Raw genomic sequence first — 18550 nt, 5'->3', positions numbered from 1 at the left:
CACGCCTGTGCTAACTGCATGACCAATCAACTTCTATCAATCCTCATTATCCTGTAGTTTTCCTAACTTGCTTCAATTTGTTGAGTGATAGCTGCTCTATCATGCAGAGAAAGTGGAAAAAAAAAAAAAAGAAAAGGAAAGGAAAGAAAAAAGTATCTCTCATACTGAAGTCCATATCTGGCTTTTAAAAATGACTTTTTATAAAATAAATCAGTGTTTTTTTCCATTCCTGATAAGAAATAACTTACTGTTTATCTCAATAAATCAGTCACTATTTTTTAAAATAAATTTATTTATATTTTATTTATTTTTCACTGTGTTGGGTCTTCGTTGCCACACGTGGGCTTTCTCTAGTTGCGGAGAGCGGGGGCTACTCTTTGTTGTGGTGTGCATGCTTCTTTTTTTTTAAACATCTCTATTGGAGTATAATTGCTTTACAATGGTGTGTTAGTTTCTGCTTTATAACAAAGTGAATCAGCTATACATATATATATATATCCCCATATCTCCCTCTTGAGTCTCCCTCCCACCCTCCCTATCCCACAGTGTGCATGCTTCTCATTGTCGTGGCTTCTCTTGTTGCGGAGCACAGGCTCTAGGGCCACGGGCTTCAGTAGTTGTGGCATGTGGGCTCAGCAGTTGTGGCTCGCGGCCTCTAGAGCACAGGTTCAGTAGTTGTGGTGCACAGGGTTACTTGCTCCGCAGCATGTGGGATCTTCCCAGACCAGGGATCGAACCGGTGTCCCCTGCGTTGGCAGGAGGATTCTTAACCACTGCGCCACCAGGGAAGTCCAATCAGTCACTATTTTAAAAGCCTTCAAATGTATATTTATGAAGTTTTCTTTACTCTCTATTTCTCTATTAAATGTCTAAAGAAGCTGTTTCCTCCCTTATATAACGAGGCCACTTGGCTGGGTTATTTCAAACCTGGCACTGAAAAATAGCATCTTAAATAAACTTTCAGGGCCATTTCAATGTTGAAATTTTGAAGTCATTCTTACAGAAAAGGAGGGTGAAGAGGAGGAAAAAGCACTTGGTTTTGTTTTATTTTCAAGTAACCACAAACCCTCCTCTGCGTGTTCATGATTTAAACGTAGAGATGAGTGAAATACAGGCTGAAGTGGAATGAAGAAGAGGACACCTTTCTGGGACACAAACAGAAACAGGAGGCACAAAGGCCGAGAGGTTAAAGGTGACTCCAAACCAAGAGCAGGTGGGCAAAGTTTGCCTTGAATAGCGAGACAGCACCCTTCTCCCCGTTAGCCTTTTACACCCCAGACCCAGGCCTCAAGCTTTCATCTCCTACTCGGGCTCAGCCACCATCCAGACCTTTCCTATATTAGCCATTCTCTGCCATGCTCACCTATCTCAGACAGCTAATGAACACATCCTTTGCTAACTTATTAATTAATGTTAGTAGATTATTAGTTAATCCAGGGTACTATGTCAATCTTTTATCTATAAAAAGTTTAATACACTGTCTACTTCCCAAAAAGAAATGAGGTATTTACCAACAGAAAACACTGATACAATAAAACAAATGACAAAAACTGAAAGACTGAAAATAAAAGAAGTCAAAATCAATTCATTAAGGAAGATACGAAAGGCATTACATTTAAAAAATGCTTAGACCAACTACCAGTGCTGTAAAGAAAAACCATAAGTTTAGCTTTAAGCTTCTGGTACTCAAAGCAACCAAGGAAATTGTTGCAAACTTTGATTAATTTTAAGACACTATGTGACCTTAGAAAAGTCACGTAACCTATTAAGTACCTCAGTTTCTCCACTGACAGAATGGGCGTTAAAATAATATCTACCTTATCTATCTCATATAGATCTTGTGAGGGTTAAATAAATTGATATATATGAAATGTTTAGAAAAGTGAGGACACATACTAACTGCTACAGGTGTTATCATTATTGTATTATTATTTCATCATCAATGGATTATTTTTTTTTTGGTCCCTAAACACTGAAAAAAAAATATAATACAAGATATTTCGGGTGGCAATTCTCCAAAAAAATACAGACATGCTCCACAAATAGCTATTTCTTAGATTAAATCTCTTTTTATAACCACTTTTTAAAATTGAAGTATAGTTAATTTACAATGTTGTGTTAGTTTCAGGTGTACAGCAAAATGATATATATATATGTGTATATATATTCTTTCCCAGATTCTTTTCCATTATAGGTTATTACAAGATATTAAATATAGTTTCCTATGCTATACAGTAGGCCCTTGTTGGTTACCTATTTTACATATATAGTAGTGTGTATATGTTAATCCCAAATTCCTAATTTATCTCTCCCTCCCAACATTAGATTAAATCTTTATACAGCCATGAATATACAGTTTAATTTATTTAATGATTCCTCAATTTTTTCTATTATTTTCCAGAAATAGTCCTCTCTTTGTCGGATAAGAGGGCTTCTACTGCATCTCTTTATTACAGATGAAGAAACTGATACTTGGAAAGGTAAAGTAGATCCACTTAATTGACTCTCCCTGGGATCTCTAACTAAGGGAAAGAGAGAAGCAACTGTAGAGCATAAAACCCATAATGGAATATCACAGCTGGGGCAGTAGACTAACAGGAGACACATTAGCACCTGGGAGCATAAGGAAAGAGGGTCCAAAAGTGGGGTGGACACTCAAGAATCTGATGGTATAATTTTCTTCTGTTGCTCGATCTAGGACTGATCCTACCTTAAGCTAAGAAGAAATGAGAGATCTCAGAGGCCTGCATCAAGGGATCCACAGAAATATGGGTAGTGGGTAAAAAATTTGAGGAGGGTACAAACTACTGAAACAGAACTACTCTTTCAGGAAGTAGTCAGCTCTTACAAAGAACACAGAAGACTAGATGTTTCTGTTCTTTAGTTCAAATGGGATTGAGGAGTGGAACACTGATCAGGTAAACTATTTTAACAATTAACTACTGAGACTTTCAGAGCCATACAGAACATGAGACTACTGACAGGGCTTCCCTTTAGTGGAAGACTACTGAGATGTGTTCACTCATTTACATGGAAGAGTCATTTCCAGTCAGTGGATTCCTGGCAGGCATGAATTTCTTCTGTAGGATCCTGTGCTAGTTGGAGAGGAGAAGGATCCAGCTGTACTATCAGGGTCACCTGGTGGTAACTCAGCCTAGGTCTAAAATGACTTTTGATATTTCTACAGGAATATCTGAACTGATCATGTGAGGCAAAGGAACAAAATAACCAAAAAAGAAAAAAAGCACCTTAAATAGCGGGAAAGCAGTAGCAGAATAAGTTTAAGAAGAGATAGAAACAACAGAATTTTGTAGTGGTTTAGGAGAGGAGCCAAAGAAATTTCTTTTTAAAAAATAACTACCTCGGGCTTCCCTGGTGGTGCAGTGGTTGAGAGTCCGCCTGCCGATGTGGGGGACACGGGTTCGTGCCCCGGTCCGGGAAGATCCCACATGCCGCGGAGCAGCTAGGCCCGTGAGCCATGGCCACTGAGCCTGCGCGTCCGGAGCCTGTGTTCCGCAACAGGAGAGGCCACAATAAGTGAGAGCCCCGCCGTACCGCGCAAAAAAAAAAAAAACCTACCTCGTCCTTCCTCTGCCTGCTTTCCTTTCTTTTACTGAGACTGAAAACAAATGGCGTATTTAGCCAATGGAAATGAGAGCCCCGTAGGGTCTTGGAGTGGCTTCAAGGAGAGGGAGTGTGGCACAATGACTTCTCTGGGTTTAACTGGCTTTGAAACCTCTTTGTATGGCTGCCAAAGTTCCACCTAGCAAACAAGCATGTGCCTGCTTTTCAAGACCAACGAAAATGTAGGAAAAGTAAAGTGCTTTTGAAAGTGAAGACCTTCTCCCTGCAGGCGACATTCTCCCTACTGTGGTCTAACTCCAATGGCAATTAATTCAGCTGGAAGCCCCAGGCTGCTGCTTTTCTTCCTTCTCCCCCTTTGGCACCCCTAGGACCCCAATAAATGTGGAATAGATAAGTCTGGATCGAAGCGTATTGATGCTGGTATTTCCTTCCACAACTGCTGATGCTTTATTTTAAAAAATTAAATATATGACAAAGCCAGAGAAAATTTAATTCGAGGGAATAGAAACCTGAAGACAATTGAAAATCCCTAGTATGTAAATCAATACCAAAAACCCATTAATGTTTCTCATATATGTATACATGTACATTTTTTTTTCTTCAAAGGAATACAATTATATGTGGTGAAATTAAATACAGGTAAAAGAACTAAAAGCAGGACAGGCCTTCACATACCCATGTTTTCCTTTGATAAGGCATCATCTGAACAAACATTTTCAAAAGATGATTTTAAAATAGCTTTCCTAGAAAAAGAATTTGACAGATTTATTTTCAAAAGATCAGGCATGTATATTTAAATAACTGTTCATGCATATTCATTGGTAACTGTAAATTATGAGTATATATTTCCTAACTTGGGGTACTTTTTCTTTGTTGTTGTACACAGTAAGTAAGGCAGTGAAAAACAAAATAATACTGATCTGAGCTCTCACTAGGTGAAAACCACTAGTAATCTACCCAGCACCTTACACAGCCTTTTTCGTGTAATCCTCCCTCCAAAAACCTACCAATTGTTACTCAGAGGAACTAAGAAATTTGACAACATAGGAAAATGGTTGAACGTGACAGTACTAAATTCTGTCAGACTGCAAAATCCATGCTTTTCCCACTACACCATGTTGCTGATTTAGAGTCAGAAAACATCTGTTCAAACGCATTTTCTCTAACCAGATCTTGAGAAAGTCACTTAAATTCTTTAAGGCACAAATTCTTCATCTTTTAGGTGGAGATAATTATGATATACCCCTATCTATTTGATGAGGTTACTGTGAAGTGTCAAGATTAGGAAGTGAAAGTCCTTTTTAAAAATTTAATTATTCATCTTCTAAAAAAGGACAAAGAAGAGAAGGACTGTCATATTAGGCCAGTCTTTGTCTTTGAGTAGGACTCCTTTTCACATAACACTGATTACTATTCATTAAAAAAATAAATAACCTGTATGGCTGGTTCAGTGATAAACACTAAAACTTGTCATCAGTGACTTATTATAAAGGCTTATTTCTGGTTTGCATTACCTATTTTTAAACTAAAAACCTGCTTCTTATCTGGTTGCTCACATGATATTAATCTTTGAAACTTATAGTTCAACACATTTGTACTAACATAAAACTTTCTCCATAATTCTAAGCCTACTACTTATCATTTTATTAATTCTTTTAGAAAATTTAAAACGTATTTCCCTAGAGAAACAAAATTAAGAACCAGGGGGAAATGTCATATAAAAATTAAACCCAATATATATATATATTTCAATTTTATCATAATAGTTTTTAATTTAAAAAAGCATACCTTTTCCTAAATTTAGGCTTTTTCTTTTGAGTATTATTTTTGGAAACTTGCATCTGTAAAGTAACAACACAAAAAGATCAGTTAGTTCATATGGGATACGATGAGTTCAGCATAATAATGGATCCTATATGGTCTGAGTAAGTTAGCCCAGAAGAAAAACTCTGGTCCCCAGCCCTAAACAACATATGTAATTCTAAGTCAGCCACTTCATCATCACTGCAATTCCACTGACCTGCTCAACTTCTAGGAATGGTCGACTCATCCAGTACAAATGCCTACCCCCTATATCCACTCTCCCTTCCTCACCTTCCACAAATACACAAAAATACTAAGTAAAACTACTTTTATATTTTCATTCATATATGATCTTTAAAGAAAGAAAAAGAAATATTCAGATGCCAGAAACATGTGGAATGCAAAGCTATACAGGTGGGAACTGACATGGTGAAGACCCACAGAGAATTTATACCAGAAAAGGGCCAAAAGGGCTTGGGACTGGGGTTTTAATGTCTAAGCAAGGACAAGATGAAGGATGTGGAGGAACTGGAACACTCGTACATTGCTGGTGGGAATGTGAAATGGTGGAGCCATTTTGGAATACTGTTTGACAGTTCCTCAATATGTTAAATGTAGAGTTACCCCATGATGCAGCAATTCCACTTCTAGGTATATGTCCAAGAGAAATGAAAACATACGTCCATGTAAAAAATTATATTTGGTCATAATTATGAAACTATGAATGTGCATAACAGCATTATTCATAATAGCCAAAAAAGTAGAAACAACCCAAATATCCATCAATGGATAGATATGTGATATATCCATGTAATGAAATATTACTCAGCCTTTAAAAATAGTGAAGTACTGACACATACTACAACGTGGATGAATCTTGAAATCATTACGGTAAGTGAAAAGTTGAAAAAAAGTCAGACACAAAACGCCACGTTGTATGATTTCATTTATCTGAAATGTCCAGAAAAGGCAAATCCATAGAGACAGAAGTAGATTAGTGATTGCCAGGGACTGAGGGGATGTAGAAATGGGCAGCGATTCCTAATGAATATCAGGTTCTCTTTTGGTGGTATGAAAAAGTGTTCTGAAATTAGATAGTGGTATTGGTTGACAACTGTGAATATACTAAGAAACACTGGATTTTACAATTTAAAGGACTGACTAAGTTATATCTCAATGAAGGTAAAAAATTTTTTTAATGCAGTGACATGGAAAAATTGAAAGTAAGGAGATACAATATATCAATGATTATTAACAAAGGGAATACTGCTACAGTATTACTGGTAGAAAAAAGCAGATATTAAGGCAAAAAGCATAATCAGAGATAAAAAGGTTATTACTTAATGCTAAAAGAAACAATCTACCCCCAAAATATAATAGCCCTGAACCTGTATATACCAAAATCTTAGCCTTAAAATATACAGAGAAACAGAATTACAAGTAGAAACTGATGAATTTACAGTTAAAAGGGGATATTTTAATTTACTTCTCATAAAAAATTATATCCTAATAATCACTCAGGGGAAGTTTGTATGAAACATTCAGGGAATTCATATTATTATGATGCTAAAGAGTAAGTGATCTTCTTTTTGTGATCTTCAACCTTAAGGTAATATTCAAATAGTTTTTCCAGGACTGTTATATATCTATATGGTAAAAAATACGTATAGAAATACTGTTGTCTAAATCATTGAACTATATCTCCAAAGACAATGTAATGCTATTATTTCTATCTTGTTATTAAGGATCAGCTTATATTACATGCATATTTGAGTATGAATTGAAAGGCTGGTCACAAGTGGAAATGAAATTCAGGTAACAAAGTGAAAACTGCTTTATAGGTACTAATAGAAAGAAATACTGCTAGACGACTACCATAAATTACAGTGAGTTGTGCTGGTCATAATAAATTCCTTTTCTCCTTTGTTAAATACTGCATAGCAGCCAAAATGGACTAGTCAGTATTTGCCAAACGCCCTGTGCTTTCCTGCTCCAGGCTTTGACAACGTATGATGGATGGAGAAGGGCACTGCATCTGGAAGGAGAGGGTCTGGATCTGGATGCTGACTCTGGCACCTACAAGTGGGATCACCTTTGGTAAGTCACTGACTACTGTAACATCCAGCAAGAGCCTGGCGTAAGGTAGACACGTAATAAATATTTTCTGACTAAATGACCATTCTGCATTTCAGGGTCTTCTTTAGTTAAATAATGCTAAAAAAATAACTACCTCAAGGCATTTGAGGGAAGATTAATTACACAACATGCCAGGAAGTATCCAACAGTGTTTGGCAATTAGTTGATGTTCAGTCACTGTTTCATTGTTATACTAGTCCACCAGGTCAGTGTCAGAACTCTACCCTTTTTTCTTAGACCATACGACAGAGGGAACTTGGCACTTTGATATGGCTGGACTTTGGTAGTGTATTAGTTTCCCAAATCTGCCATAACAAATTACCACAGATTTGGTAAAGCATCAGAAAATTATTGTCTTACAGTTCTGAAGGATAGATGTCTGTCTCATAAGAACACTTATCGTTGGATTGAGGGCCCATATTATCCAGGATGAGCTCATCTCAAAATCCTCATCCAAAGGATTTGCAAAGATCCTTATTTCAAATAAGGTCACATTCTGAGGTTCCTGGTGGACGTATCTTTCGGAGGCTACTATCCAACCCAGTACAAGTAGACACTGAAGATTACTTTATCTAATCTATCTCTTCCCCTTCTCTTCCTGTGTTGCACAGCTGATTCTCCTATGTTGTCCAGTCCAATGCTATTCAGAACAAGAGCCACAACATGACAGAATCAGCAACATCTGAGAGCTTGTTAGAAATGCAAATACTCATGCCCATCCCATGCATACCAAATCAGAAACTCTGTGGGTGGGGCCTGGAATCTGTACTTAAATAAGCTCTTCAGGTGACTCTACAGTTTTCCAGGCACTGATCTAGCCCACACCCATCCACACAAATATATTGCTATACAAGTGTCACTGATTTTAAAGAAAACAAAGCAAGTATTAATTCTTTCCTTGGACATAAAAACAAAGAGGTGTATGTATAGACAGCATATGCCATTTACTGAAAAAAAATAATTAGCATTGTGGACTAGAATGGCAAATGAGAGAACTGCCTTTTACTGCAAAGGATAGAAAATGTGTAAGAATTGTGTTTGTATCAGATTAATATAATCTGCATAAACTGACTTGATATTGCCCATTTCCTTAAGCCACTATTCATCTAAATTAAAAACCTTTTTTTGGCTCACACCAAGGAGTACTTCCCAGAACTTCTGCTGCCAGTGTCCTTGTCCCCACAGTGAGCCACAGCCACCCCCCGCCTCTGCAGGAGACCCTCCAACACTAGCAGAGACCCCTGATGTTGGGAAGCAGTTGAGGTCCCAGACCAGTCACTGATGGTGACCACACGAAGACAAGTTCTGGAGACTAGGAAGTCCAAGATTAAAGTGCCAACCAGAGCTTTGGGGGAAGATGGCGTAAGAGTAAGACGCGAACATCACCTTCCTCCCCACAGATACACCAGAAATACATCTACACGTGGAACAACTCCTACAGAACACCTACTGAACGCTGGAGAAAACCTCAGACCTCCCAAAAGGCAAGAAAGTCCCCACGTACCTGGGTAGGGCAAAAGAAAAAAGAATAAACAGAGACAAAAGAATAGGGACAGGACCTGCACCAGTGGGAGGGAGCTGTGAAGGAGGAAAAGTTTCCACACATTAGGAAGCCCCTTCGCGGGCGGAGACTGCGGGTGGCGGAGGGGAAAAGCATCGGAGCCGCGAAGAAGAGCACAGCAACAGGGGTGCGGAGGGCAAAGCAGAGAGATTCCTGCACAGAGGATCAGTGCCGACCGGCACTCACCAGCCTGAGAGGCTTGTCTGCTCACCCGCTGGGGTGGACGGGGCTTTGGTCGGAGTGCAGGGAGAGGACTGGGGTTGGCAGCGTGAACACAGCCTGCAGGGGGTTAGTGCACCACGGCTAGCCGGGAGGGAGTCCGGGGGAAAAAGTCTGGACCTGACGAAGAAGGAAGAAGCAAGACTTTTTATTCCCTCTTTTGTTTCCTGGTGCGCGAGGAGAGGGGATTAAGAGCGCTGCTTAAAGGAGCTGCAGAGACGGGCGCGAGCCGCGGCTAACAGCGCGGACCCGAGAGACGGGCATGAGACGCCAAGGCTGCTGCTGGCGCCACCAAGAAGCCTGTGTGCGAGCACAGGTCACTATCCACACCTCCCTTCCGGGGAGCCTGTGCAGCCCGCCACTGCCAGGGTCCCAGGATCCAGGGACAACTTCCCCGGGAGAACGCACGGCGTGCCTCAGGCTGGTGCAACGTCCCACTGGCCTCTGCCGCCGCAGACTCGCCCCGCATCCGCACCCCTCCCACCCTATGGCCTGAGTGAGCCAGAGTCCCCGAAGCAGCTGCTCCTTTAACCACGTACTGCCTGAGCGAAGAACAGACGCCCTCCGGCGACCTACAAACAGAGGCGTAGCCAAATCCAAAGCTGAGCCCCGGGAGCTGTGCGAACAAAGAAGAGAAAGGGAAATTTCTCCCAGCAGCCTCAGAAGCAGCGGATTGAAGCTCCACAATCAACTTGATGTACCCTGCAGCTGTGGAATACATGAATAGACAACGAATCATCCCAAATTGAGGAGGTGGGCTTTGAGAGCAAGATTTATTATTTTTTCCCCTTTTCCTCTTTTTGTGAGTATGTGTATGCTTCTCTGTGAGATTTTGTCCCTAGAGCTTTGCTTTCACCATTTGTCCTATGGTTCCTTCAGTCCGTTTTTTGTTGTTGTTTGTTTGTTTGTTTTGCTGTACGCGGGCCTCTCACTGTCGTGGCCTCTCCCCTTGCGGAGCACAGGCTCCGGACGCGCAGGCTCAGTGGCCATGGCTCACCGGCCCAGCCACTCCGCGGCATGTGGGATCTTCCAGGACCGGGGCATGAACCCGTGTCCCCTGCATCGGCAGGCGGACTCTCAACCACTGCGCCACCAGGGAAGCACCCGTTTTTTTCTTTAAAAAATTTTTTTTCTTAATAATTATTTTTACTTTAATAACTTTATTTTATCTTATCTTCTTTCTTTCCTTCTTTCTTTCTTTCTACTTTTTCTCCCTTTTATTCTGAGCCATCTGGATGAAAGGCTCTTGGTGCTGCAGCCAAGAGCCAGTGCTGTGCCTCTAAGGTGGGAGACCCAACTTCAGGACACTGGTCCACAAGAGACCTCCCAGCTACACATAATATCAAACGGCAAAAATCTCCCAGAGATCTCCATCTCAACACCAAGACCCAGCTTCACTCAATGACCAGCAAGCTACAGTGCTGGACACCCTATGCCAAACTAGCAAGACAGGAACACAACCCCACCTAGTAGCAGAGATGCTGTCTAAAACCAAAATAAGTCCACAGACACCCCAAAACACACCACCAGACGTGGACCTTCCCACCAGAAAGACAAGATCCAGCCTCTTCCACCAGAACACAGGCACTAGTCCCCTCCACCAGGGACAGGCACCCAAAACAACGGGAACCATGAACAGCCTGCAAAAGGAGACCCCAAACACAGTAAGATAAGCAAAATGAAAAGACAGAAAAACACATAGCAGATGAAGGAGCAAGATAAAAACCCACCAGACCTAACAGATGAAGAGGAAATAGGCAGCCTACCTGAAAAACAATTCAGAATAATGATAGTAAAGATGATCCAAAATCTTGGAAATAGAATAGACAAAATGCAAGAAACATTTAACAAGGACCTAGAAGAACTAAAGACAAAACAAGCAATGATGAACAACACAATAAGTGAAATTAAAAATACTCTAGATGGGATCAATAGCAGAATAACTGAGGCAGAAGAACGGATAAGTGACCTGGAAGATAAAATAGTGGAAATAACTACTGCAGAGCAGAATAAAGAAAAAAGAATGAAAAGAACTGAGGACAGTCTCAGAGACCTCTGGGACAACATTAAATGCACCAACATTCGAATTATAGGGGTTCCAGAAGAAGAAGAGAAAAAGAAAGGGACTGAGAAAATACTTGAAGAGATTATAGTTGCAAACTTCCCTAATGGGAAAGGAAAGAGTTAATCAAGTCCAGGAAGCACAGAGAGTCCCATACAGGATAAATCCAAGAAGAAACACGCCGAGACACATATTAATCGAACTGTCAAAAATTAAATACAAAGAAAACATTTTAAAAGCAGCAAGGGGGGTTCCCCGGTGGCACAGTGGTTAGGAGTCTGCCTGCCGATGCAGGGGACATGGGTTCGTGCCCCAGTCCAGGAGGATCCCACATGCCATGGAGCGGCTGGGCCTGTGGGCCATGGCCACTGGGCCTGCGCGTCTGGAGCCTGTGCTCCATGGCAGGAGAGGCCACAGCGGTGGGAGGCCCGCATACCTCTTAAAAAAAAAAAAAAAGCACCAAGGGAAAAACAACAAATAACACACAAAGGAATCCCCATAAGGTTAACAGCTGATCTTTCAGCGGAAACTCTGCAATCCAGAAGGGACTGGCAGGACATATTTAAAGTGATGAAGGAGAAAAACCTACAACCAAGATTACTCTACCCAACAAGGATCTCATTCAGAGTTGATGGAGAAATTAAAACCTTTATAGGCAAGCAAAAGCTGAGAGAGTTCAGCACCACCAAACCACCTTTACAACAAATGCTAAAGGATCTTCTCTAGGCAAGAAACACAAGAGAAGGAAAAGACCTACAATAACAAACCCAAAACAATTAAGAAAATAGGAAAAGGACCATACATATCAATAATTACCTTAAATGTAAATGGATTAAATGCTCCCACCAAAAGACACAGACTGGCTGAATGGATACAAAAACAAGACCCATGTATGTGCTGTCTACAAGAGACCCACTTCAGACCTAGAGACACATACAGACTGAAAGTAAGGGGATGGAAAAAGATATTCCATGCAAATGGAAACCAAAAGAAAGCTGGAGGAGCAATTCTCATATCAGACAAAATAAACTTTAAAATAAAGACTATTAAAAGAGACAAAGAAGGACACTACATAATGATCAAGGGATTGATCCAAGAAGAAGATATAACAATTGTAAATATTTATGCACCCAACACAGGAGCACCTCAATACATAAGGCAAATACTAACAGCCATAAAAGGGGAAATCGACAGTAACACGTTCATGGTAGGGGGCTTTAACACCCCACTTTCACCCATGGACAGATCAACCAAAATGAAAATAAATAAGGGAACACAAGCTTTAAATGATACATTAAACAAGATGAACTTAATTGATATATATAGGACATTCCATCCAAAAACAATAGAATACACATTTTTCTCAAGTGCTCATGGAACATTCTACAGGATAGATCATATCTTGGGTTACAGATCAAGCCTTGGTAAATTTAAGAAAATTGAAATTGTATCAAGTATCTTTTCCGACCACAATGCTATGAGACTAGATATCAATTACAGGAAAAGATCTGTAAAAAATACAAACACATGGAGGCTAAACAATACACTACTTAATAACGAAGTGATCACTGAAGAAATCAAAGAGGAAATCAAAAAATACCTAGAAACAAATGACAATGGAGACACGACAACCCAAAACCTATGGGATGCAGCAAAAGCAGTTCTAAGAGGGAAGTTTATAGCAATACAATCCTACCTTCAGAAACAGGAAACATCTCAAATAAACAACCTAACCTTGCACCTAAAGCAATTAGAGAAAGAAGAACAAAAGAACCCCAAAGTTAGCAGAAGGAAAGAAATCATAAAGATCAGATCAGAAATAAATGAAAAAGAAATGAAGGAATCAACAGCAAAGATCAATAAAACTAAAAGCTGGTTCTTTGAGAAGATAAAGTAAATTGATAAACCATTAGCCAGACTCATCAAGAAAAAAAGGGAGAAGACTCAAATCAATAGAATTAGAAATGAAAAAGGAGAAGTAACAACTGACACTGCAGAAATACAAAAGATCATGAGAGATTACTACAAGCAACTCTATGCCAATAAAATGGACAACCTGGAAGAAATGGACAAATTCTTAGAAATGCACAACTGCCAAGACTGAATCAAAGAAATAGAAAATATGAACAGACCAATCACAAGCACTGATATTGAAACTGTGATTAAAAATCTTCCAACAAACAAAAGCCCAGGACCAGATGGCTTCACAGGCGAATTCTATCAAACATTTAGAGAAGAGCTAACACCTATCCTTCTCAAACTCTTCCAAAATATAGCAGAGGGAGGAACACTCCCAAACTCATTCTACAAGGCCACCATCCCTCTGACCAAAACCAGACAAGGATGTCACAAAGAAAGAAAACTACAGGCCAATATCACTGATGAACATAGATGCAAAAATCCTCAACAAAATCCTAGCAAACAGAATCCAACAGCACATTAAAAGGATCATACACCATGATCAAGTGGGGTTTATTCCAGGAATGCAAGGATTCTTTAATATACGCAAATCTATCAACGTGATACACCATATTAACAAATTGAAGGAGAAAAACCATATGATCATCTCAATAGATGCAGAAAAAGCTTTCGACAAAATTCAACACCCATTTATGATAAAAACCCTGCAGAAAGTAGGCATAGAGGGAACTTTCCTCAACATAATAAAGGCCATATATGACAAACCCACAGCCAACATCGTCCTCAATGGTGAAAAACTGAAAGCATTTCCACTAAGATCAGGAACAAGACAAGGTTGCCCACTCTCACAACTCTTATTCAACATAGTTTTGGAAGTTTTAGCCACAGCAATCAGAGAAGAAAAGGAAATAAAAGGAATCCAAATCGGAAAAGAAGAAGTAAAACTGTCGTTGTTTGCAGATGACATGATACTATACATAGAGAATCCTAAAGATGCTACCAGAAAACTACTAGAGTAATCAATGAATTTGGTAAGGTAGCAGGATACAAAAGTAATGCACAGAAATCTCTGGCATTCCTATACAGTAATGATGAAAAATCTGAAAGTGAAATCAAGAAAACACTCCCATTTACCACTGCAACAAAAAGAATAAAATATCTAGGAATAAACCTATGTAAGGAGACAAAAGACCTCTATGCAGAAAATTATAAGACACTGATAAAAGAAAGATGATACAAATAGAAGGAGAGATATACCATGTTCTTGGATTGGAAGAATCAACATTGTGAAAATGACTCTACTGCCCAAAGCCATCTACAGATTCAATGCAATCCCTATCAAACTACCACTGGCATTTTTCACAGAACTAGAACAAAAAATTTCACAATTTGTATGGAAACACAAAAGACCCCGAACAGCCAAAGCAATCTTGAGAGTGAAAAACGGACCTGGAGGAATCAGGCTCCCTGACTTCAGACTACACTGCAAAGTTACAGTAATCTAGACAGTTTGGTACTGGCACAAAAACAGAAATAGATCAGTGGAACAGGATAGAAAGCCCAGAGGTAAACCCATGCACATATGGTCACCTTATCTTTGATAAAGGAGGCAGGAATGTACCATGGAGAAAGGAGAGCCTCTTCAATAAGTGGTGCTGGAAAAACTGGACAGGTACATGTAAAAATATGAGATTAATCACTCCCTAACACCATACACAAAGATAAGCTCAAAATGGATTAAAGACCTAAATGTAAGGCCAGAAACTGTCAAACTCTTAGAGGAAAACATAGGCAGAAGACTCTATGACATAAATCACAGCAAGATCCTTTTTGACCCACCTCCTAGAGAAATGGAAATAAAAACAAAAATAAACAAATGGGACCTAATGAAACTTCAAAGCTTTTGCACAGCAAAGGAAACCAGAAACAAGACCAAAAGACAACCCTCAGAATGGGAGAAAATATTTGCAAATGAAGCAACTGACAAACGATTAATCTCCAAAATTTACAAGCAGCTCATGCAGCTCAATAACAAAAAAACAAACACCCCAATCCAAAAATGGGCAGATGACCTAAATAGACAGTTCTCCAAAGAAGATATACAGACTGCCAACAAACACATGAAAGAATGCTCAACATCATTAATCATTAGAGAAATGCAAATCAAAAGTACAATGAGATATCATCTCACACCAGTCAGAATGGCCATCATCAAAAAATCTAGAAACAATAAATGCTGGAGAGGGTGTGGAGAAAAGGGAACACTCTTGCACTGCTGGTGGGGATGTGAATTGGTACAGCCACTATGGAGAACAGTATGGAAGTTCCTTAAAAAACTACAAATAGAACTACCATATGACCCAGCAATCCCACTACTGGGCATATACCCTGAGGAAACCATAATTCAAAAAGAGTCATGTAGCAAAATGTTCATTGCAGCTCTATTTACAATAGATGGAAACAACCTAAGTGCCCGTCATCGGATGAATGGATAAAGAAGATGTGGCACATATTACAATGGAATATTACTCAGCCATAAAAAGAAACGAAATTGAGCTATTTGTAATGAGGTGGATGGACCTAGAGTCTGTCACACAGAGTGAAGTAAGTCAGAAAGAGAAAGACAAATACCATATGCTAACACATATATATGGAATTTAAGAATAAAAAAATGTCATGAAGAACCTAGGGGTAAGACAGGAATAAAGACACAGACCTACTAGAGAATGGACTTGAGGATATGGGGAGGGGGAAGGGTAAGCTGTGACAAAGCGAGAGAGTGGCATGGACATATATACACTACCAAACGTAAAATAGATAGCTAGTGGGAAGCAGCTGCATAGCACAGGGAGATCAGCTTGGTGCTTTGTGACCACCTAAAGGGGTGGGATAGGGAGGGTGGGAGGGAGGGAGACGCAAGAGGGAAGAGATATGGGAACATATGTATATGTATAACTGATTCACTTTGTTATAAAGCAGAAACTAACACACCATTGTAAAGCAATTATACTCCAATAAAGATGTAAAACAAAACACACACACACAAAACAACAACAACAACAAAGAAAACCTTTTTTTTTTTTCTTTTGGCCGTGTGGCATGCAGGATCTTAGTTCCCCAACCAGGGATCGAACCCAAGCCCCCTGCAGTGGAGGCATGGAGTGTTAACCACTGGACCTCCAGGGAAGTCCCAAAATTAAAAATCTCTTTAAGCAAGAAGAACAAGTTTGTTAGCTGTGCTAAATCTGAGGTTGTAAATTTTTGATTAGCAATTTATGCTCATAGAAGACATAAATATGTTTTGTAACCTTTTGAGAATAATTGTCAGTCAGTAATCAGTAAAGAGCTGCCTACTTTGACAAAAGAATGAATCTGTATCTTGAATAATGTACATAAACTCCTTGTCAAAAGTCATCATATAGAAGGAAAAGCCAATATTCTCATTCCCCTTTAGTAAATCTGCTGGGAAATATATGCTTGGAAAAGGAAGAAAACTGGCTTCATGCAACATTGTAAAAGATGGTTATTACTTAATCTGAGTATCTGGAGAGTACCAATAATAAAGTTAAGTCTTCGGGTTCAGATAATATTTGTTTTTAACACTTCTTTGAAAACGAAGGAAGGTTGAAATGATCATTTTCTAGCCCTATTTAAACATGATTTCAACAGATCATCTACAAATCCAGTGTTTCTTACATAGATATCTGCTAATGACCAATGTTTCACTCTGGTCAATCTTCAGTAGAGGGGTATTCCTGTGAGATTTGGACAATATCAGAGACCAGTCCCTGGCAACATGACTTATAAACATCTAGTTGTCCCTTGCACTCTCTTCAGCCATGTATAAGTTCACACTAAAGCACTGTGGATTTCTCTGCTTTGAGGAGCTTACTAGAAAAAATACTGGAGTGTGTGGTCAAGCAGTGAGCTGAGACACAGGAGAATATTTTCCCCTAAAATAGAAATTGACCACTAGACCACCTTAAACAGAAGGCATGAAAAGGCCTTCTATTAACACCTCCCAATCTTGGCTGAGGACAGAAGTAACAGGACACCTCAAGGAACTATATGACTATGTACTTCACTGATAAATTTTGAAGTCTTGCACTTGATTTTTTTTTTAAACAGTCTTTGACCATCTAGCTATACCAGTGATAGAACACAGAAATTCAGGAAGTTTATTATTTTTTAAATAGCACAGATTGTACTCACATTTATATAGAGCTTCAGAATACTAAGGACTAATAGGAACAGAGTGTCCAGAGAGGAAAGAGTTCCATGGAAATCAGAAAAAAGCAGAACTTATATCAGTTGTTTATCCGATTGAATGAAGCTGGTAAGTTAGATTATTTGACTTGCAATTGGACACTGTCTAAAAATCCAAGTCTGTTGAAAACAATTCCTATTTGTGTATAGTTTTTCCTAAGTCACTGGATATTTTAGCAAGAGGAATGTTGGGAAAAGGTAAGATTTCTCAGGAAGACTGTCTAGAATCTACGTATTTCAATTAAATCCTAAAAAGTCGATGTACAGAGAACATTCAATGATTATAGTACCCATATTACACTATTCTTTCTGGACTAAAGAACAAATTTTGAGACCTTCATTATCTATTTTACCACTTTTCTCTCCATCAACTTGAGTAGTAAGGATAATTGGCCTGATTCTTTAACCCACAATCACTGTCAAATTCTGAACATTAATCCTCAGCAACATGCAAAAGAAGATGATCTCCCCTACACAGGAATAGACAGACTCTGCACAACAGCACACTTTTTTTTAAAAAAAAGACTATTCTTTAAAATATTTTATTTGGATCCAAGTCTTTACATCAGCTGAGGATCCCAGAGGTTGAAATGAAAGACATTCTTGAGCCTAGATTCATGGAAGGATATGCAAGATACACCTCCCTTTGTTTGATCTGGGTGACTGTGTTCCCAGTATGTGGGGGAGTACAGATTTAAGATGTGTACCTAATATACATATTTCATAACAGAGCAAATTATTTTTGAAGCAAAGTAAAGGTATTAGTACATAAAAAATATCACCCCAAAGTCATTACAATTTTAAAGAATTTAAAGTAATAATTTATGTGTCTTCAAAGAAAAGAAATAGGCTTGTGTTGTCTAATATAAATAAAAAGTTTGAAGAAGCTATTATGGGCAGAAGCCAAATGTTTATAAATTTAAAATTATAGATTCATTCTAATAAGTTATATGTAAATTCTACTAATTTTCACTAGCATACTTTTTCCAATGATAACA

The 18550-nt window shown here is 39.1% G+C and overlaps 1 protein-coding gene across 1 annotated transcript in view; it reads right to left on the bottom strand.

The window, feature by feature from the left end:
• Positions 1-18550, bottom strand: part of ZCWPW2 (zinc finger CW-type and PWWP domain containing 2) — a 139071-nt gene that overhangs the window by 6890 nt on the left and 113631 nt on the right. Inside the window, 2 exon segments of the mRNA XM_073810930.1 lie at positions 4261-4328; positions 5374-5426. Of these exon segments, the coding sequence (XP_073667031.1) occupies positions 4261-4328; positions 5374-5426 (121 nt within the window).

This window comes from Tursiops truncatus, chromosome 10 (genome assembly GCF_011762595.2).
Source record: "Tursiops truncatus isolate mTurTru1 chromosome 10, mTurTru1.mat.Y, whole genome shotgun sequence".
In the NCBI taxonomy this organism is placed as follows: Eukaryota; Metazoa; Chordata; class Mammalia; order Artiodactyla; family Delphinidae; genus Tursiops; species Tursiops truncatus.
The sequence above is the reverse complement of the archived record's forward strand: the minus strand, read 5'-3'. Positions and strand labels throughout refer to the sequence as shown.